The sequence below is a fragment of the Acomys russatus genome, chromosome 32 (genome assembly GCF_903995435.1).
Source record: "Acomys russatus chromosome 32, mAcoRus1.1, whole genome shotgun sequence".
NCBI lineage: Eukaryota > Metazoa > Chordata > Mammalia > Rodentia > Muridae > Acomys > Acomys russatus.
The window spans coordinates 37,157,112-37,179,624 of record NC_067168.1 but is presented as its reverse complement, the minus strand read 5'-3'; the positions used below and the strand labels follow the sequence as shown (position 1 = coordinate 37,179,624).

The window sequence follows — 22,513 nt, the reverse complement described above, 5'->3', positions numbered from 1 at the left end:
GTCACCACAATATGGGGAACTGTATCAAAGGGTTGCAGCATTAGGAAGGTTTAGAATCACTGCAAAGGGTTAGATTTGCATGTTACATGGTCTCTCATTGGTCAACCTGCCACAGTGCTAAAGCAACCACAGATGACATGTGAATGAACAAAGACGGCAAATTCCAATAAAGCTACTGGTCAATACTAAATTGAGTTTCATATAATTTCCATGTGCCATGAGATATTATTCTTCTTTGAGTTTTTCTAACTATTCAAAAATATAAAATCCATTCTTAGTGCCAAGATACAGGAAACAGCCAGTGGGCTGGAATTGGTCAGCAGGCTTCTGAATTGGTTTCTGGCCCCAGCAAGGCTGAACTGCCCAGGCTCCATGTGGTACTTAAAATGTGAAATTCCTAGGAGTCTCAGATTTCACACTTCACTGTGTCATCTAAGTGTAGCCATTTTGTTCTCTTTTCATAAGGTGATGCAACTTGACACCTTTGTAGTGTTTAAGGATTCCCAAACCATGAAGTGGACAGAGCTGATAGATGTCTGCGTTAAGTTATTAAGCTTAACTACATGGTTAAACTAAGTTAAATGCCTAAAAAACTGTCTAATAAGCAGGGCTGGTTGTGTTACTATAAAAATTTATTACGAGTTCATTACCATACTCTGGAAAATGATGTCAAACCATAGGTGAAGTCACTTGAATAGTTGAAAGGTTTAGAAAAACTCTTGAGGACACACTCATGAGGTCCTCTTGCAAAGCTACTTAGGCAAGCAGATCAAGGAAAACAGGTAAAAATGCTGACATTCAAGAGGACCCTCCTGGCAGGCAAAGAAGCAAAATGGCTGTCAAAGAAGCCAGAAAAGCATGATGTATTTTAAACTGCTGGGAGAGAAGCAAATTTGCTCAGACTGTTTGTGGCTACCTATTTCCAGGAAGCAAACTTTTTTTCAAGACAGAGACTTGAAGAGGCTAGTGTTTATTGCAAGGATATCAGATCTGTAGCACTTGCAGCCATGAAAGAAGCGGCTTCTTTCAAGCAAAAGGCCTAGATTCCATTAGCAAGTCTCCCACAAAGTTTGTAGTTTTCAAAGGGTTCCCCCATCCCTCTAAAACATGAGTGTGAAAGAAAGAATGCCCTCAACTCCGAATGTAAATAGCAATCACTCTTCTAAATTCCCAAGGAGGACAGTTTAGGGAAAGAGTAACTTCTCTCCTAAGATAAAGAAATATCCTATAAGGGTCTGATGTAACCATTCCTTGGTGGTCCTCCCCACTCTGAAGACAGCCTGGTAATCATGTGATTGAACAGGAAAAATCCATCTAGAGAGAAGAATCCAGTGTCCACCCATCCCCATGCACACCCAGGCCTAAATGCTCGCCCAGGCCTAAATGCCAGGTGTTCCTAGACAGTGTCTGACTGGGACACTAACAGGAACAAAGACAGATGACCTCCACTGTCCCCCACATCAAACATCAATAACTGTTCAGCAACCTTTATCTAGCCACCTCTAAAGAAACCCTAAATTCCAGACCACAGGGAGTGGGGAGGTTTGATCTGCCTTCCCTCTCTTTTTTTTTTTTTAATGCATTTCCTCTCCTTTTCTTGTAACATTTTTCTGGTCTGGAAATTATAAAGGATAAATTGGGGGCAAACTTTGCGCCAGGGAATGCACAATTGCATTACACCAGGAAGCACCATATCAAACATAGTCATTTAGAGATCTCATTATGTACATGGGATAAAGCAGATGTTACCAACAGATTCAGCTTAGGTGTTTGTTGCTTTTGTGTTTCTGAATTCTACACAATCTGAGTCATCAATGGGAGGACAGGGAGAAGCCTGTGCCATTCCCAGGATCAGGTGAAAAGAGTAACTGATTTGTCTTTCAAAAGCAAAACTCCCCAACATAGATCCTTAAATCTTTGACCTTCGACTTTATCACTGGCATGTGCATACAAATGGTGCTTAATAAAGGACAGGAACAACAAAGTCTTACCCCTTTCTCTTTCAGGAGAGCCTCAGTCCAACCATGACCAGTGGATGTGTTATTAGGGAAAAAAAGTTAGACCTCAGAGATGAAAAATGGTAGCAGGGTTAATGAGCATGCATCTGCTTTTATTAACAAACCCACCAGGAAGGGGTGGACACGAGAAAGGGCAACGATATATTTATTCACTGTGAAAGGTTCTGGAAGCCAGTTCACACGTGAAAAGGAAAGGAGGACAAAGGGAAAAGTGTTTAGCACTCAAAGCATTTGGGTTTTCTTCAGATTCTGCTACAAATATTTTAACTACAGACAACTTACTTAAATCCAGTAACTTTTGGCTTTATCTATAGAACAAAAGTAATAAAAGCACTTAGGCGTCAGAGCATTGGTGAGATGAGACACTGCATTCAAAGCGTTCTTTATAAACTGTGAGGCACCCATTGCAGTATCAGATATAAATATTATTAAATCAAATATGACATTTAGAAATTATCAGAAAAATGTAAGGAAGAATTCTATTTCAAGGGTCAGATCACGGTTAGATTTTAAGGTATCAAAGCTAAAACGGTGCTCCAACTTTAGAACAGCCTCTTCAAGCTTGCAACAGAAAATCTGCAACAGGGACAGAGCACAGCCAGCTGCAGCAAAAAGAGACCCAGAACAGCCAGCCTGGGTCCCCATCAAAGACAAGTTAGTGAACGGAAACCTGTGGCTAGAAGCCATGGGCAATGGTCCTGATTTAGTGGTTCCCTTAACAGTAATTTGGAGATTAAAAAAGAAAATGACAAGGACTCAGGAACCACATTAAGCAATGGCTGGCACAGAAGTCACTGGGGAGGAGTCCAGGAACCCTGGCTACTGTGGTCCACAAGTGTGAAGCTGTGGGAGAGAAGCCAGCCAGAGCGAGCTGGAGACCACATATTGCCTGGTCCCGCAGACTGTCTCCCAGGGGTTGTCTATCACCTGACTTTGCCAGCTCTGTCCTCACAGGTGGACATTGCTAACCCTGCCATCATGTATGGCTCTCCTTAGAACTCGCTCCAACTTAAGGCATCCCTGGGAGCCAATGATAACAGCACCTAATGAAAACTGGCCCTTGAGTGCTGGTCATTCAGAAAACATGAATACAAGAGAGCCATGGATGTGTACAGGGGAAGTAGCCCATGACACACTGTGGAACCACCCAAAGCTATTCTCAAGCCCCCACCGACTCACAAACCCCAACACTAAGTGCACAGTGCTCTACAACACACATGGGCTCCTGTGACAAACTCTTAACCTCAGCTCCAAACTGTCTTCCACAGAGCAGAAGTTCTGCGCAGGTAATAGACCTGGGCTGTGTGAAAAGAATTCTGTGACATACCTCAGAATCAGTAAAAAAGTTGTAAAGGAGGACATCGTCAAATTCCAATCCTTTGGCCTCATAAACAGTTAGTACAAGTGCTAACCCCAGCTCTTCTGGAATTTTCTCCTTTGCCATTTCATTGGCAACAAGAATCACCTAAAGTAGAATAAACCCAAACAATATCAGATTCTACAAAGACAAATAAAGGAAAGTTTTATCTCTTTCTCTGGGAAACAAGTGCTGGGTTTAAAGAGAAATGGCCAGAGTTGAGTTAGTCAGCCAGAACTGGGAAGACAGTGCCAGTCAATGGCCTCTCTCAAGCACACACCCACTCTGTATCAAGAGCTACTGAATCCTGCTCAGTAACTCAGCTTCATCTCCTTCTTCCTCATGACTGCAACTTCAAATTAAGTTATTTCAGAACATACAATCCCAAGAAGCTTACCTGGTGGGCACCAAATTCAATAGGCTGGGTTTTCCTTTTGTTCCCTCGAAGCAAAATTGCCAAGTCGCTTACACTACAAGAGTCCAAGAGCGTTGGCTTGGGACCATGAAAAAGTCCAGAATCTCTTGGAAGCCGATCAAAAGACTCTGGGAAGTAGAACTGAAGTAAGTCCACCACTCCAGATGCAAGATTGAGGATTCCTGGGTGAAACAGAAAGCATCTGTCAGATACTACGCAGCATGGCTGAGGTTGTGGTTATTTGGTTTTCTTTTCCACAGGGGAGTCAGTATACATCACTGACCCTGGCAGTATACTTCATTTCAAGGTGGTATCCAGTTCCCACTTGGTTAACAATGTGTTCTTAACCCATTTTCACTCTGGGTGTAGTGGATGAAGGCAAAATGTGTTGCTCTACCGAGAGGGTTTATGGGCCTTCGATCACAACTTCAATGATAACAGAGAGATCACTGCCTAAAGAACTCAAGGCAGACACGTCACTACAAACTGCAGATACTGGAATGTACATATAGATATGGTAAGAATATGATAAGAAATACAGAAGCACTGTCTCTTCTCATTGGTCCTCACAACACTGGAAGCAACATTACCATGGTAACAGCATGAATAATTGGAGCGATAACCAAGGCCTCTATCATCCTTTTCCTCCGAGTTACCCAGCTGATATAAGACTATACAAAGGAAAACCGTAAGAGCCAGAGAACAGACTTTGCAAAAAGCCTTTTTTCTCCCAGGCCTCATTTCTTATGTTCTGAAGCAATACTTACTAAAGCCTGGGCTATAATAGTTACCCTCATAAAAATCACTCCATGAAATCCTTACAAGAACCCGATGGACCAGATGAAACAATGGAGATGTTACTAATGGACTCCACCACCTGAGAAGTAACTAAACTCCTCCAAGTGATGGGATCTCAAGTTACAGTGAATACCTATCTTCCTGGGTCTCTCCAGTTCCTTTAGACACCATCTGTCATTTGCCTAACACCAGAGAGAGCACAGTTATCAAAGCAGACCCCGTGAAATTGCATGTGTTATCACAACTGTTATCAAATGATAAAGACAAAATATATTATCTAATTCTTTAATTATTACACATTTCCAATATAGAGTGATCATGAATGTAATTAGCAACCACTGTTCCTAAGAAAATCCGGTGCCACTGTGGTTCCCTGTTAGCTAAGAGCTAGCAAGGACCAAAGATTTACCTGATGGGGAAGTTCTAAAAGGGCATAAAGTACTGTGGTGAACAACTGGAATTCACTTTAATATCATCTAGGAAACTGGATGTGAGACACACACACACACACACACACACACACACACACACACACACACACACTACACTTGGATACATATTTAGTAAATCTTGGTAAGTTATACAAAATGGCCACATGTGGGATCTTTGGACTCACATGAGATGTCCATAACAGGCAACTCCATAGAAACAGAAAGATGAGGTCCTCTACACACACATCTGCACACCCACACATGTGTACCAATACACTTGTAGGCATGCTTACACACGTACACAACACAGGGATACATGAAGATTGCAAAAGGAAAAAAAAGTGTTCAGAGTATATTGTCTCCCAGTTGGCTTCTCTGAGAGAAAAGCTGTTTTCGGGACTGATGAATTATTAACCAAATATTACTTACTCTAAGTGAATAAAGTGGGCCCACCTTTTCCTGATGGCACTGGACAAGTGTTAAACACTGTTTAAATGCTGTTAAAGTCATTATTGGAGTCAATAATAAGTCCTTTTTTTTATTATCTTGTTGAGACAGGATCTCACTATGTAGCTCTTGCTAATCTGGAACTCACTATGGAAATCAGGCTGGTCTTGAACTCACAGGGATCTGCCTGCCTCTGCCTGCAGAGTGCTGGAATTAAAGGTGTGTACCACCACACCCAGTATTAATAAGTTCTTTAATGTCTTATAAATAAGCAAAGAACTTGGGAGGTGGGGCAATTCCATGCCCTAACTGTTGGACTCTCCCTTGCTGCCCTGGCCACCTTGAGCAAAAGGACTGTCAGTCAAACAGCCAGTGGAATTACCCTTATGCCAGCACCAGCTATTCTGAATTCCATGAATGCCTTGAAAAAACAGTGCAATGATGGTAGCTGACTGGCCCGGCTCCTGAAGGCACAACTCAGTCAGGACTCTTTCAAACAGTTTCTCTAGGAGACTTTGTTGTCACAAGGCTCAATAAACTCTAGATGCCCCTGCAACCACTTCTCACTTCTTCCAGAGGAAGAGAAATTCCACTAGTGACCCAGAGAAGGGACCAGCACTAAAGGGACCGCCTTTGTTTGCAAACACCCTTCTCTGGCCACATAAGCAGGCTATTTGGCTAAAGCTGCTGAGAGACATCTTCCTGCGTAGCTTCCCTCTCCTGGTGTCACAATATTAGGCACAAATAAAGGCTTGTAGAAGTGAAAGGCCTTTTCTCTTTTACTTTGCATCAGACTGGGCTGGTAACATGAAGAAAGAAGAAGGCAGTCGGTCAAGGCAGCAAAGAGGCCATGATAGCATAGGAACAGAGTGCCATGAAAGCAGCGACAGGAGAGAGGCCATAATGGTAAAGGCTGCAGCAGTTGAACAGCTGGCAGACAGCTGACCAGTGAAGAACAGGCACTGAGTTCAGCAGAGCAGCCAGGGCACGTGGGATGGAGTAAGCAGAAGAGGCGGCAGCAGGAGAAAGTCCATCCAAAGAGCCAAAGATACACTGTAGACCCAGATGGCTGGAAGGGTTCCAACAAGCTGTCAAACTTTTAGAGCCAATGGTTTCAGGGACCCAAGGCCTGGGAATTATAACATTGGCCCTGTCAAGAGCTAAGGAGTTCTGATACCTAAGCCTACCTGGAAACTGAAACCCCAAACATTGCCAAGGGTAAAGAATTCCTGACTTTCAGCCATGTTCCCTGAACAGTGTTAACACCAACAGACATGCTAATGTGGAAGGGAGAACTGGAGCCCTACCACTAGTGCTGGACTGCTGAGTGAGGAGAAAGTAGTCTTTCTCAGAGATAAGCCCCTACTCGATTATCCAATACCAAGGGGTCAGCTCTGAAAACATACACATGCAAACAACAGACTGAGGAGATATATATATGTGTGTGTGTGTGTGTGTGTGTGTGTGTGTGTGTGTGTGTGTGTATAGAGAGAGAGAGAGAGTGTGTGTAAAACAATAATAATGAAAGAAAAAGAGGCCATGAATTTGAGAGGGAGAAGGGGTTCATGGGAGGGTCTGGGAGAATATAATTAAGGGTAAATGGTATCCTTATATTTTAATTTTTTTAAATTTCAGATTAAAAGAAGAAAGAAATTAATTCTGACTTCTCAGGCCCACACAAGAGCTGTAGCACTTGTAGAGCTAACGGTCCTATTAGCTAATGCCTGCAGGACTTCTGCGCCAGTCAGCAGCGCCATCTGCTGCTGCTCCTGCCTGCTGTCACTTCCTACTACTGTAAGATGCTGAGACACGAAAGCTGCTGAAGATGACCCACAAGGAGCTCCTGGTCATCAACACTTTCTATCAGGTTAGAGCCAATGGAGCCTGGCCAGATGACTGGTGCTCCTACAAAGGAGTGTTAGTTAGCAAAGGTTTCCGCAACACTTTAAATGCTCCCCTGAAATGTCTCTGCATTATGGAAACTCGAAGAAACACAGTCACTTAAGATTCATGTCTATCAAACCACACTTTCAATGATGATCTATTTACAGACGAGTGGTGGCAAAAACCCTAAGTTCTCTTCTGTGAGCATATTTAGTAACAAACTAATATGTTCTTATGAGTTCTTACTTCTGATAAGACACCACCCAAGGCCAATGCTCCAGCCCCTCCCCAGCAGGTGAGTCTAAGGTCTGAGGTACCTGAGTGAGATCTGTAATTCTGATACAGCTGGTGGATCCTCTTGGGCTTTCGGACAGCACACTGCTTGTCTACTGTGTTTCTGCTGGCATAGTGGAACAGAGAGAGCAGGTCACTGAAGCGGAAGGCCACACCCTTCATGATGCTTTGGGCAGTGTCTCCAGTGAGGAACATGGCATTGGGGTCGTTGATGCATTTCATCAGCAATGCTAGCTCTGCTTGGGTGAAGTCCTGAATCTCATCACCATAGAGCTCATGGATGGACCAGGGGAGTACCCTGAGCTTCGACAGCCTCCAGGAGAGGTTGTACAGGACATCTTCTTCATCAAAATACCCTTTCTGGGACCTGATCTGCTGATACAGGCAGAAGAGGCTGTAGATCTCACTCCGATCTTCCTTGAAATTGGGGGATCGTTTCCTCCCCAATTTCTTATAGGCTTCTTCAGTCAGTCTCCCATGAGGACAACTAAGAGCCTCAAAAGAACCCTTCAGGAATGACTTTATCTCTTTCCAAATCAGTGCTGGGTTGTAAGAACTTCTCCCTTTGATCATTTTGGGCCATATCTCATTGGTGAACACCTCAAATGTCACATATACCCGGGGATCACTATCACCTGCATGTGCTTCTGTAGCTTTCTCCTCCTCACTATAGCTCCCATCAGCCTCAATCTCGTCATCATCTTCTTCCCAGCTGGGGATGCTAAACTCTTCCTGAGTGGACCACCCTACAATGGTTCTTTTTAAGCTTCCATCTTCATTTCTCAGAAAAAATGGTTTTGGCAGAGAGGCGTCGAGAAGGAGGAGAAGCTGTTTGGAAGTGACGAACAAAGGGAAGTTCTCATCCCTCAGGTCCTGGAGTTTGTGGACACTGGGGCCCAGTGGCTTGTAGTGACTGGTGGCCTTGGTAGACTTGGAGAGCTCAATAAAATTCCTTTGCACCTCCTGGCACAGGACATGGTTCTTGGTCACAAAGATCTGGTGTAGATGCTCCAGCTGGTGTGGCTGTTCTGGCATAGATCCTTCTGCTCCTTGGCCGTCCCCTGCTGGCTCCACTGTGGCTCCTCCTGCACAGACGTCACTCTCCTGCTCCTCATCTATACTATCTGCTGTCTCCAGTCTTATGGAGACCTCCTCTTCCTCCTCTTCTTCCTCCCGACCGGGACCTTCTTTCCCTGGTTCTACTTCCAACCTTCTCTTTGGCAAGATCTGTTTGGACAGCAATGGGCTTCCTGCCTGCTCAGCTTTCTCCCAGTAAACATGGAATTTCTTCCAAAGCCTGTACAAGCAACAAGTTGTTTTCCCAGTGCCACTTCGCCCAATGAGGATGATGGGCTCCAGGGGCCTAGGGTTGAGGTCAATCACAGCGTACTCAAGCTCACCCACTCGGAATGGATACTCCACCGTTGCTGTCATGTCATTGAGGATGTTCAAGGCCATGTTTGTGCTGAAGCTGTGGAACTTCATGATGCTGTACTCCGTCTCCACAGCACTGGCTGGGGGAAAGTACTCAGGATCCACTTGCTCTGTGCTCTTCTTGGCCTCTGTATCTTCCACATAGCAGCGGGGTATTCGCTTCTGGATTTTCATGTTGGCTGACACCTGCCCTTTGTTGATACCCTTCAGCTTCTTTCGAAGGACACAGGACAAGCCTCGGGTGTAGGCGCTGCAGATGGCCACGATGGAATCTGACAGCTTGCAGTGATCTAAGACAATGTCCCAGATGCGGATGATTTCTGTATAGACTCGCCCTGATCTTTCCAGGGAGTACGAGTTCCGCTCCATACCCATAATTTTCTCAGAGTTCTCACTGCACCGAGCAGAGAAGTCAATGGCCAGCTCCCACAGCATCCTGGCGCCTTTGTCCAGCTTCGCTTCGAAGAGCTGGATGTTTCCTTTTGAGTGCTTCAGCCGCTTCTGCAAGCCCTGGGTCCACTCGCCATTCCCCAGCTGCTGGATGGCAAGGATTATTTTCTTCTTTATTACTTTGGTCACAACCTTACTGGACAGCTTCTTCAGCATTTCTGAAGTGCACTCAATTTCCCAGGTCATGTTATCGAAGTCCTGCAGACAGCCCTGAATCTCCTGCATGGTCCAGTTGTCCTGACTCTCACTGGCCACTCCCAACCCATTAGCAACAGGAACAAGCTGTGAGGCCCCTGGACCTGCCTGAGCATGCCCATCCCCAGTCTCAGAGGCAATAGGGTTGTTTCTCCTGTAGCCAGCACTCCCCACACTCTGGGCCCTCTGGAGTTTATCTTTCTTTCCTTCTGTGCCAGCTGCTACCTTGAGAGACCCTCGTTGGGGATAGTTGTCTGGAAGAGACACATCTAGCTCAACCTGCTGGATCAGAACTGTTATGTCTTGCACAAGGCGGTCTCTCAACGAACGTGTCCTGGTGGCTTCAGGCTCCTGCCTGGTGACCTGAACATCAGGAAGAATCTCCGTGACCCCCTTGGAAAGGGTTTTGTCAGTGGCACCACTTGGCAGAGACTTGAAGGAAGTCTGGGACTTGAGCTGAGACATATGGCCAGGGGCAGAAGGCCTAGAGAGCCTCCCGAGGTGGGCCGCAGGGTCTTGTCGGTTCTTCCGCCTGCTCTCTGTCAGCGCTTTGTTCCAAGCCAAAAGCAGAGCATCATTCTTCTTAATCCGATGCCTGACACCTTTGCCTGCCTTGTTCTTCAGGTTGAAGTTGATGTCAAACTTCACCAGCAGGTCTATCAGCTTCCTCATGCGCTTCAGCATGCCCTTCTGGAAGAGGAGGTGCATCAATGTGTTCCCGTTGCTATCCTGGACGTTAGGATTAAGGTAGTAAAATTCAGTAGGGTTGGACAAAAATAAGTCCAACAGGTGGCTGAGGAAGTTAAAGCCAATGTCAGCTGAAAGACACAAACAGAATCCTGTGAGTGTAAAGCCATTATTCCCAGGGGACAGCACTAGGTATAAAAGCAGTGCCAGTTTGAACAATCACACAACACTGATCTTCTCCAAAGATGTGATACTCATTAAATGAGCCAGTGTTTTCAACCAACCATTGGTTATCACAATCAGGAGGGTATAGTGGCAACCAGTAGGCAGACACCATGCATTAGATAGCCACTGTCAACAAATAACTGCCAGCCCAGCAATCAATGTTATCTCCTAAAATTGCCTGATGATATTATAGCAAGATCCTATAGGTCAAGATTCTTGAAAAATAATGAAAACATGTGGAAAGTATTTGTAAGCTACTTACAGCCAAGTTTAGAACTTCAGCCCCCACACACTATAATCTGATCATTTATCACAGTGTACAATGTTACTTCTTCCCATCATGCCCTGGGTAATAGGCCAGGATATGTGAGCAGATCTGGTCAGGAAACAGGCTCTTTTCCAGATAAGAGAAAAAGCATCAGTTCTAATATCCAATGTCCTCCTCTAGAAACGGACTGCTTAAGGAAGAGGCTTACCAAGCCAGGCATGGCAGTGCTCGACTTGGGGAGGCAGAGGCAGTAGAATCTCTGCAAGCTCGAGGCCAGTCTGGACTACACTCTAGTCCAGGACAACCAAGGCTACACAGAGAAACCCTGTCTCGAAAAACCAAAAAGGAAAGAAAAGAAAAAAGGAGGAGAAGGCAGCTTACCATTGATGTCCAGAAAGATGTGGAGTGCTGCATGCAAAGGCGTGTCACCTTCCACGAGAGAAACACTACGGGGGTCTGCACCCTTGGTCAAGAGAAGAAAAGCCAAGTCGAAGTCCTCATGTCTCAGGCACATGAGAAGGGGCCTGTCCTGGCTCTCTTGGAGACCCTCGGGCAGTGCTGGGAGGGGAGTAGAATGGGAGAAGAGGCAGAAGAGAAAGCATCATGACCCTGGAAGGAGGCAAAGCCTCGCTAGTGAGAAGGGGAAGGTGCTTATCTCACTTCCAAGATATTCTCCCCCGCCTTTCCGAGCAGCAAGGCTTCCTGGGCCCTCAGGGAAACCCCTGCTCCTCAAGGGTCACGTTCTCTGGTCATGGCCCTCCCATCTCTCCTGTCCCTCCTCTGATCCTACCAAGGACCACAGTTGCTACCACAGAACGAGGGCAGGGTGCAGGAACACTGGAAACCTTGATGCTTTGTTTCCTAACACCATCTGCCTGACAGCGTCAGGAGTCAGGAGCTGAGTCTACTTCCTGACTCTTTGCTTCTCCCCTCCCTGACACACCTCCACTCCACTCACCACCTCACCTCCTTTTGAGCTCAGTCCACACTCCCTTTTTGCACCGCAGCCTCCATAACCTCCACCTGGAGGCAGCCCATCCCTGTAAATCTGCAGCCCTGCCATACTAGCACCTGATGCTGGAGATGCTCTGTGAATATTGGCTGAATCAGAGAATAAAACAGGAATTCCGTCACAGCAGTAGTTTCTGAGATAGCAGCACACGCTAGGAAGAGGCTTAAGAAATAACTGTAAGAAGCACTCTATCTCCCTGTGAGTGGAGCCAGGACCTGGAGGCTCTGTGCTGTATGCAGCACTTTGAAAGCTGAGGACCACTGTGTTACTACTCTTTGTGAAGGGCCACCACACAAAGGAGAAAACCACACAGCCAAGGTCTCTTCCAAAACCCTGCACACGAGCTCATTTAACATGCAGAGAAGCTCTAAGAAATGTAGAGTATTGCTATTCCCATTTTACAAATGGGTGAGAGTGCGACAGCTGCTCAGCCACATGTCTACTGGAGAACAGTGATGTGGAGAATACCGGTAGGCAGAGGCTGGTATTTCTGAATTATTGCTTAAAATTAAATCCAGTCTAACACAATGTCCTGCACATTCCAGACACACAGCCAACCAGTGCTCTTACTGGAGCATCCAACGTTTCCACTCACGACCTACTTGGCTATTTCTCTATAAACAAGCATCCTAAAATCCCAGTCCACCGATTGGGAAAGAATGTCAAAGAGTGGACAAAGGGCCACATGGTACATCCAGGGTAGAATTGACTAAGCCAGAGCAAAGACCCTCCACATGGATGCTGCTTCCCACATAAGAGGAAAGTAGAAAAGGACTAACTAGAATTTACAAGAATGCAGCGTTCCCCTAGGCAACTCACCTTAACTCCACTCTTTCACAACAAGGAGGTACTGGGAGAAAAATGAAAACATGTGCTGGTTTCTCTAAAGGCAGGGAGAGCTCGGCTGTTGTGGAGACTGTCCAGACAACCAACAGACACACTCACCTCCACTGTCAATCAGGCGGCTCAGAAGCTGGGTCTTCCTCTGGTCCCAGGAGCTGAGATGGGGAATCACAGTACAGATGTCCAGGTCTGAGAGGTCACAGTTTTTGACGAGGCCGTTTCTGAGATGAGGCTGCCCACTAGCTTTGCGTGTGAGCAGCACAAGCACTTCAGGCCACTTTTGTCTCTCCAGTAAGAATTTGATGAAGGTGTTGGCACACTCTCGGGTAATGCCACAAACCAGGCCAGCAGAAGTTTCTTTCAAAAACAAGAATAAACTATATTCCAAAAATGGTTCATATGATTTCTCTTCCCCACCCAACTAAAATTCAACATATATACATAATTAAAATGGTTTATAAACCAATAGTTTTAAGCACTGTGGAAGGTTTATGAAGGAATAATGGATTTCTCTGGATAAGTTACTTAACCATGAATGAACATCAGAGCATGCCCTAACTCAGACGCTCCAGGACCAAGACTGAGCGTGCCCATGAAGAAGACAGAGCCCAGAATCCAGAATTAAGATGGAGTTGAAGAAACTATGCTTGGTTTGGGGCAAATACTCAAGTTAGGAAAGGTCTGCTTTCAATTTTTCAGAACATTGAGATTATACTCTGTTCATAAACACTGGGAATTATGGAGAAACAGGAGAAAAGAGCTGAAAATCCACAAGGCATTAGTGATGAGACAGAAGATGCCTTAGTCTCCAGTCCCTAACTGTCATCAGTATTTCTGTCTGACCCCTATATCTAAAGACAAGCTAGCAACTATCCCCTTTCATGATGTTGGTGAGTCTTAATGTTAGAAAAAATTTACATAGGTCCCTCAGTAAAGGGACTGCCAGTGGGGAAAGCCACTTGCCACCAACCTTACGGTTTGATCTCGAGGATGTGCATGGTGGAAGGAATGCCTCCCACAAGCTGGCCTCTGACCTCTACATGCAAACTAGTACATGTAATCAATAAAGAAATTAATATAATTTTAAAATTACAAAAAAAAGAATGTCAGTTAATTTTAATTCCTTCCTTCCTTTTCTTTTCCTTTTCTTTTCTTTCCCTGCATCCCTCCCTCAATTTACCCTTTCTGTTGTGGCACTAGGGATGGAACCCACAGCACTGTTCATATAGGTAAGCATTACCATTGAGCTATATTCCTGGGCCTTTTTAAAAAAGTATATTGAGACAGGGTCTCACTAAGTTGCACAGGCTGACTTTGAATGCACTATGTAACCCAGACAGGCCTTGCACTAGAAAATCCTCCTGCCTCAGACTCCTAAACTGCTGGTATTGAATACAGATATGTGCCACTGCTCTTGGCTAAATTTGAATTTCAAATGAACAGACATTTTTTAGTAGAGCTCATATAATACTGGGGATATATTTACACTGAAAAAAAATGTTTATCTGAAATTCAAATATATTGGGCATTCTGTACTTGGTCTGACAGTCCCATCACTGGAAACGCTGCATAAGAATAAACCAGTCCAAAAAGGCTCCTGTGATTCCTTCTCCTCTACCTCGAGCAGATGGGAGGAATGCAAGATTACCCAAATAAAATGAAGCTCATTTGCACTTGTTGGATTTTGCTTCCAATCTTTTCCTAACTCTTTGAAATGATTCTTCTTCTTCTTCTTCTTCTTCTTCTTCTTCTTCTTCTTCTTCTTCTTCTTCTTCTTCTTCTTCCTCTTCTTCTTTGTTTTGTTTTGTTGGGTTTTTTTTTTTTTTGAGCCAGGGTTTCTCTGTGCAGCCCTGGCTGTCCTGGACTCACTTTGTAGACCAGGCTGGCCTCAAATTCAGAGATCCACCTGCTTCCGCCTTCAGAGTGCTGGGATTACAAGTGTGTGTCACTGCACCCAGCTAATATTCATTTTAATACAAGAGAAATTTAATATAAGTTAGTCTATCATCTTACTTTAACAAGGACCAGAACAAAAGTATAAAGGCAAACTTTTAAAACAAACATTTGCAGTTCTGACCTTCAGAATCTGCTCATATCTTCTGATAGCAGCACACCTCCTTCTGAGGGTAAAGGAATCAGGCCTGAGTCAGTCAAAACTGCCCTCCTGATCACAGTCCTTGGTCCTCTGTTTCATCAAGAGTGAGGCCTGGGGCGGGTTACTCAAATGCTTTAAGAGGGATATGGGTCCATAGATCCAAACATGTTGGATAAGTCAGAGGCTAGAGATCTGGATTTGGTTCCACTGAAAGTCTAAGATGAAAGCTGGCCAGAGGGCAGGCTGAGTTGAAGATGGAAGACAATAGGTCTAAGTGACAATGAAGCCAACTGTGTCATTTCTAGCATATAAGTAAAAAATATTTTTTAAAACACCTGAAGCCAATTTGAGTTGCAGAGGAGGTGGGGTTGGGGCTAGCCAGAGGAAGCACAGCAGCACACCGAGCCTCAGAGAAGTCAAGAGATCGGAGGCCATGGCACATGAAATGCAAAGGACTTTCAAGAAGTAGCATTCCTACTTTGTAGCCTTTGGCAGAGGTTTTGCCAGACTACAATAATTGAAGTTTGACTTTCACAACCTTGAGTGAGTTTACATGAGGACAGTTCGGTGCAATGAAGTCCTAAGCTCAAAGGCCCTCTCAATGTCATTTGCCCAAATGTTTGCAACTAAAAGATCTCAGAGAAGGTGGTCCCATCCTAGAGTTTGGGACGTGCCATTTATCCTTGATACACTCACTACTTGGCTGACCTTATATGCAATCCAACTTATGTAACCTCACTCTAACAGCTACTGGGCTTGAGCATGTTAATGAGGGAAGAAACAGACTGGATACATTATGCAGTTGGCTCTTAGCTGAGACAAAAATAAAAATAAAAATAAAAGGCAAAGTGCCAGTGCCAGAAAAAGGTCACACATCTGGCTAATAGTGGAGCAAATTCCAGTGCAAAGCTTGAGCTGTGTCCACTGTGATGTGCTGCATATCCTGAAAGGCATTTGGCGTTTCTCCAGCCATCCTTTTGTGAATTCTCAGTAAAATTCACACATCTCATTCTTATGAACCCAATTCTTGTAGTACTAGGGACTGAACTCAGGGCCTTATACTTGTTAGGTAAGCATTCCACCAGTGAGCTACACCTCCAGTCCTGTTTGTTGTTGTTGTTTTGTTTTGTTTTGCTTTGTTTTTTGAGACAGGGTCTCATTGTGTATCCCAGGCTGGTCTCGAACTCACAGAAATCTGCCTGTCTGAATGCTGGTGTCAAAAGTGTGCCAGGCCCAATTTTTTAAATGCTAAATTTTAACTACTTCAAACCTAAAACCTTCCATAATTACCTAGAGTTTGTCATCTAAAGTTCTGTTAGGATAGTTTCCTGACTTTCTCAGAAATAAAATAAATGCTTTCTGCAATAGTCTATACACCAACCTCAGCCAATATCCTCAGAAGAGAGAAATAACTATGGCATATAAAAAATTATTACAGCACAACTTTTATTGTCAGCACTACAAAAACTTTAAGGAACATGAGCAACCACTTGTCAAAGACCCCATATCACCTGCCTGGAAGCCCATGCTGAGATAGAATTATATGCATAGTGTTTTGGAGACTGGCTAGCACTACTGAACTTTGCCTCTTACCTGCATCCTAAAACCTATGACTACACTGAAAGTCCACAGTATAGGAAAAAAAAAGGAACAGGACCCTTTTTTAAAAAGCATTTCCTGGGCTGGAGAGATGGCTCAGAGGTTAAGAGCTCTGGCTGTTCTTTCAAAGGTCCTGAGTTCAATTCCCAGCAACCACATGGTGGCTCACAACCATCTAGAATGAGAGCTAGTCCGTGTCCGTCCCCCACCCCCGTCTGGCCTGCAGTTGTTATATGCAGGATAATATTGTATACATAATAAATAAGTCTTTTAAAAAGGCATTTCCTTTCCCACCCGGCGGACAGAAGCTTGTTGCTTGTTTACATGCACCTTGAAAAGCCTTTCAAAAGACCATTTTTCTCCCAGGAAAATTAGTTTAACATAAAAGTCACATGAAATAAACACAAACAAAGAAATAAAAGTATATAATAAACATGACTGCATGAGACAGACTTTAGGAAGGTAGTTAAAGACTGGAAAGCCTCTAGCATGTGGGGTGGAGGAGGGAATAATAAAAGGTTATAAACGATACAAAATGCTTAGAAGGGGCATTATTTTTTGTTTGGTTGGTTTTGGGTTTTTTGTTTGGTTGTTTTTGTTTTTGTTTTGTTTTTTGAGACAGGGCTTCTCTGTGTAGCCTTAGCTGTCCTGAACTCATAGCAATTTACCGGCCTCTGCCTGCAGAGTGCAGGGATTAAAGACATGTACCACCACACCCAGCTTAGAAGGGGCATTCTAAATGTGACAAATAATGTCCCTATGTACCTTTTTATTATCTAACTTTTCTATTCTTTTTAAGATTTTCCACAAGCTTAGTAAGAGACAAAACAAACATCAGAAAACAAAGTTGCCTGAGTCCTGTAATGGCATTTTTAAAAAGATGACTACTACCTGAAACAAAAGCAAGAAAGACAGAATAAAAATACACCAAAGTATAATTAACAATAGATTGGCATTGTTATACAAAACTCCATCTTCACAAATTTCTTACAGTAATCATATTTACCAAATATAAATTTAAAAATACTTGGAATCAAAGTTAAAGTTGAGATTGCAACTGAGCTCAGCACTCATCTAAAATAGACAAAAATCATTTCAAAAGGAGACTTCAGCTTTACCCGAAGCATATCACTCAAGGTATAAAAGACAAACTCCTAGGTTTTATTACATTCAATTTGATCATTAATCTAACATATCAATCCCATTTTATAAAAGAAAAACCTGTAACTACACTTAGAATAAAAGACTAAATGAACAGTTCAGAGATACATTAAGTTTTCCTAGTAGGTGAATCTGTAGAATATTAGTATTTTCTTTCATATATATCATGCATTTTCTTTAAAATACTGGCTTACAAAAAAGAGGAAACTATAACTGACATCCTAGGTCAACGTCTCAGCCTGCACTAGCTGAGAAGAAGCACCCTCTGGTGTTGAAAGAGCATAGCAGAAGCAGCCAGCTCCTCAGCAGGCAAAGCCTCAGGAAGCTGGGAGAGCCCTGGCAGCAGCAGATAAAGATTATTCCCGGTCCTAAGAAAAGGCCTAGCAACAGCAACCAGAGAAAATGGACATGGTGCCCTCTGCTGGTGGCCACCAAGACAATTTTATACTCTTCACTGACCAAGATTAAAGCTTTGCACAACAAAGCTTTAATTCCCTGGTGACTAGTGAGAACTGCAGAATCCAGAGTACCCTCTGAACTTCTCAAATCAAAATTTGCATGCACATATGTGCATATAAAATTGAGGAATCGCTGGTCTTGAGAGCAGTAGAAATATTTAGAAAAATCATTTGTTTCTCACGTCATGCCAAAGACTACGCTGTCCACAGAGAGCAGCAGCATCTCCAGTGAACAGGGCACGCGACTTTCAGAAAGAGCAAATGGAGAAAGTGCCACTAATACTATTCTGTATGCTTTTTCATTCATCCACGTGCAAAAAACAAACAAATAAACCAAATACAATGAAACAAATATAAGCAAATGAACAATTCTAATTCTGTCCTAACAGTGTAGAGCTCAGGACACATGTATAACAACCAAAACTTACCACATCAGACTAATCAAGATGAAGCTACAAGCAACCGAGGGGTGGAGCCTCCACAAGCTACTACTTTTATTTGTCCTCACAAGGGATGAAAATGAGGAGGCCAGGCTCACATAAGCAAAGCTGGATTCATCTTCATGCCAGTGCCCAACACCCTGTCCCTTTGGTTCTTCCAACTTCTCAACATTGCTCTATTAGAAAGGCCTCGTGAAGGGCTAAAATGTAAAATTAGCCAGATTAAGTGACCACTAACTTTCTTACATAAAAGCTAACTAAATAAAAGTAAATATTCAGCCCTCCCGCTACATATGCCCTATACATTAATGGCCATGTGTGACTAAGGGCTATCGCATGAGACTGAGGCGATGCAGCACACTCCATCTCCTCAGATGTTATATTACACAGAGATGATCTGGAAAAACAGGCCACTCTCACTTTAGTTTTTAAAATTGTACAATTGGAAAAATATTTTAAAAACAAATGTATACAACTCCGCATAGCTATATACATTCAATGGGACCATGTGCTACATCACCCCACCCAAAATTACATTCAAGGATAGCGCTTTAAAGGGCAAAACTTTGGTCAAAACAAGAGCACTCAAGTTACAGTCCCTTCTTGCCCCTGACTTCCTTTTCTTTTTTGATTGTATGCTGTTGGAATTTTTTTTTTTTTTTCACTACTAATTTTGTGTTTCTCTATTGACTTTAACTATTCCTTAAGCATAGCAAGAAATACCTTCTTTGTGCTCAAAGTTCTTAAACACTCGAGCTGGAGCCAATGAGAGCTGGGGCCAATGAGAGCTGGGGCCAATGAGAGCTGGGGCCAATGAGAGCTGGGGCCAATGAGAGCTGGGGCCAATGAGAGCTGGGGCCAATGAGAGCTGGGGCCAATGAGAGCTGGGGCCAATGAGAGCTGGGGCCAATGAGAGCTGGAGCCAATGAGAGCTGGGGCCAATGAGAGCTGGGGCCAATGAGAGCTGGGGCCAATGAGAGCTGGGGCCAATGAGAGCTGGGGCCAATGAGAGCTGGGGCGTTGAACTGAAGTGCAGCCACTGTCAGCCAGACTGCCTGGGAAACCAGCTAGCAATCTTGGAATATTGCATGTTCCTCTTGTGCATCCTTTTCTGCCAGCAGCAAGTACAACTTAACCCTGATGAGTACAATGGAGACCAGCATAGATTCCATTGAGCTTTTTCTCTTAGTTCAAAACCAGGCTACTTAATTAATGTCAGAGAAGAGCAGGAAGAAGGCTGTCCTGGCGTTAGGGGTGGCTCAGAGGTAGAACACTGCTTAGCAAAGACAAGGCCCTGGGTTCTAACCCCAGCATCACGAAAAATGGATAAAATAAAATGTGTCTCAGAGACATCTTTCAGGTTAAATGATATTAAAAGAATCCATTAAAAAACAATATCCGGGCTGGAGAGATGGCTCAGAGGTTAAGAGCACTGACTGCTCTTCCAGAGGTCCTGAGTTCAATTCCCAGCAACCACATGGTGGCTCGCAGCCATCTATAATGTCATCTAATGTCCTCTTCTGGCCTGCAGGCGTACATGCAGACAGAGCACTGTATTCATAATAATAAATAAATAAAAATATTTTTAAAAAAACAATATCCAAGCTATTCTAGGATTAAGACAAGAATTAATAATAATTTTGTGAACACGTCAGCCACTTCCCATCTACTAATGGTCCTTTTTTGTTATTATTTAAAACTTCAAAATTCATAGTTTGGTTACTTTAGATTTCTAAAATTGTGAAGGCCATTATGAAACTGACATTATATAAACAAGTTATCAGAAAGCATGTTACAATGGCTGGTTAATTACACTGCCCTACAGGGGGAAAAGTCTCAATTTCTTAAAACATGAATATATTTAAAAACAAAACTTGGTATGTGACAGTCTGAGGTTTGAACATCCTCGGGTAGGAGGAGGGATTGCGACTGCACAAATACATTTGGCTTTTATTATTATCATGGCCTCATGAACACAACAGAAGAGATTTTTAAATTAATACATAAAAATTAAAACAATCTTCTCAACATTAAAAAAAACGGCTTTATGGAAGCTGAAGAGCTGGCTCGGGGGTAAAGAATACTTATTGCTTTTCAAGGGGACTCAGGTCTGATTTCCAGCGCCAACACATCGGCTCCCTGCCACCTGTAACTCCAGTTCAGAGGGGATCTGACACTCTCTTCTAGACTCTTGGAACCCTACATATGCATGATGTATGTACACCCTGTAGACAAATAAGCAAATCTTTCAAAAAGAAATCTTGTCAAACTCTGGCAATTCCAATAGCCCTGAGATGGCATCACACACTCTCCCATCCCCAGCAACACAGTCCTTACAGGGGCCTTCATTTACCCACTCAAGAGAATGAGTCTTTGTAAGGAATCTGAATGTCTACAGGGCACACACGCTAACCATGTCATATGTGTTATCAATCTAGTCTCTCATTCACAAATATAAACAACAGAAAAATCAAGGGAGAGTTAAAGGAAAGCGACAGCACCATAGAGAAGAAAAAAAGGAACCAAGAAACCTCAAAAGTAACACAAATAATTTGGGAGTGGGAAGACAACCTTTAAATGTATATAGATACAGTAACATTCTGAAGTTTACTCCAAGCAGATAAGGTAAATAAAAACAGTAAGCCATGGCAGTGAGCTACAGGCTGGAGAGATGGCTCCTCTGCTAGAGAACCCGGGTTCAACCCACACAGCAACTCAAAACCACCTGTAACTCCAGTTTTGGTGGATCTAATACTCTCTTCTGGCCTCTGAGGGCAGAAGACACCCCATAAAGACCGCAAGCACGCAAAATACTCATATACATAAAATAAAATATGTTAAGAAAAGGATAAATAATCAAAACTAGAAAGAGTTCTTAGAAATTAAAAGCATGGCTTTCCAGAACTTAAAAGCAATAGGAATTACAAATGGAAAAGCTGAAGACCAAATTAAAAACTAAATTAAGTATATATATATATATATATGAGAAGAAAGTAGAGACACACAAATGCAAGAAACTTAGACAATGATTTAGTAGTAGAAAAAAATTGGAGGGGAATAAAATGAGAGAAGATATTTTCCCTGAACTAAGAAATACATATTAAAAGGAACCAGAAAGTGCCACAAAAGAATAAGTAAAGACATTCGTCCTGATATATCCCAAGGAAATTTCAGAACTCAAGGCCAGAAATTTTTCTAGAAAAAGAAACAAAATAACTAACATCAGACTTCTAATCGGTAGCAATAGGGGCTAGAGGAAATGGAACAATTTTTTCAAAGTTGTTACACAAACTTATAGAATATTGTATAAGTCTAAAGATGCTATGGATTCACAAATATACCAGAAAAGCCTACCTGTAAAGGGTAGCAGGTGACTGATGGTAAAGCACAGTCTAATTACAGGTACAAGAGGTGGTGGGGAAGGGAAAGTTGCTATCAATAAAATGGAATAACTATACCCCAATTATCAATCAATACAAAGATAAAGACACTTTCAAAAACCCCCTAATTTTACCATCCATACCTCCTCCATGAAAAACTTAACTCAAGTGGGTACTCTTGCAAATCAAGAAAGAAATCTACAGGTAAGTATAAAGGTCATACATGAGTACAAGAGCTATAAGGAACACAATCCATCTACACTTCTAAAACTGCACCACTTTTGGGGGGCTCTCTTTATTGTTTATTTTTAACTTTAAATTTTTATTTCTAATCTAGATATTCACTTTACATCCCGATTGTAGCCCCCTCCTTCTTCTCCTCCTGGTCCCTTCCTCCCACCCTCTTCCCTAATCCCCGCTCCTCTTCTCCTCAGAAAAAGGGAGCCCCTCCCACCAAGCCCAGCACAAGAAGTCACATCAGGACTGACCTTATTCTTATCCCCTGAGGCCTGGCAAGGCAGCCCAGTTAGGATACAGTGATCAAAAGCAGGCAGCAAAGTCCATGTCATAGACAGCACCCACTCGACTTACTAGGGGACCCATGTGAAGATCAAACTGCCAC

At 43.3% G+C, this 22,513-nt stretch overlaps 1 protein-coding gene across 1 annotated transcript in view; it reads right to left on the bottom strand.

Moving 5' to 3' along the window:
- Window positions 1-22,513, bottom strand: part of Trank1 (tetratricopeptide repeat and ankyrin repeat containing 1) — a 78,311-nt gene that overhangs the window by 18,411 nt on the left and 37,387 nt on the right. The window contains exons 9-13 of the mRNA XM_051140105.1: window positions 12,861-13,115; window positions 11,285-11,461; window positions 7,668-10,541; window positions 3,773-3,972; window positions 3,346-3,483 (exon numbers count right to left, since the gene is read on the bottom strand). Of these exons, the coding sequence (XP_050996062.1) occupies window positions 3,346-3,483; window positions 3,773-3,972; window positions 7,668-10,541; window positions 11,285-11,461; window positions 12,861-13,115 (3,644 nt within the window). The remainder of the gene's footprint in view (window positions 1-3,345; window positions 3,484-3,772; window positions 3,973-7,667; window positions 10,542-11,284; window positions 11,462-12,860; window positions 13,116-22,513) is intronic.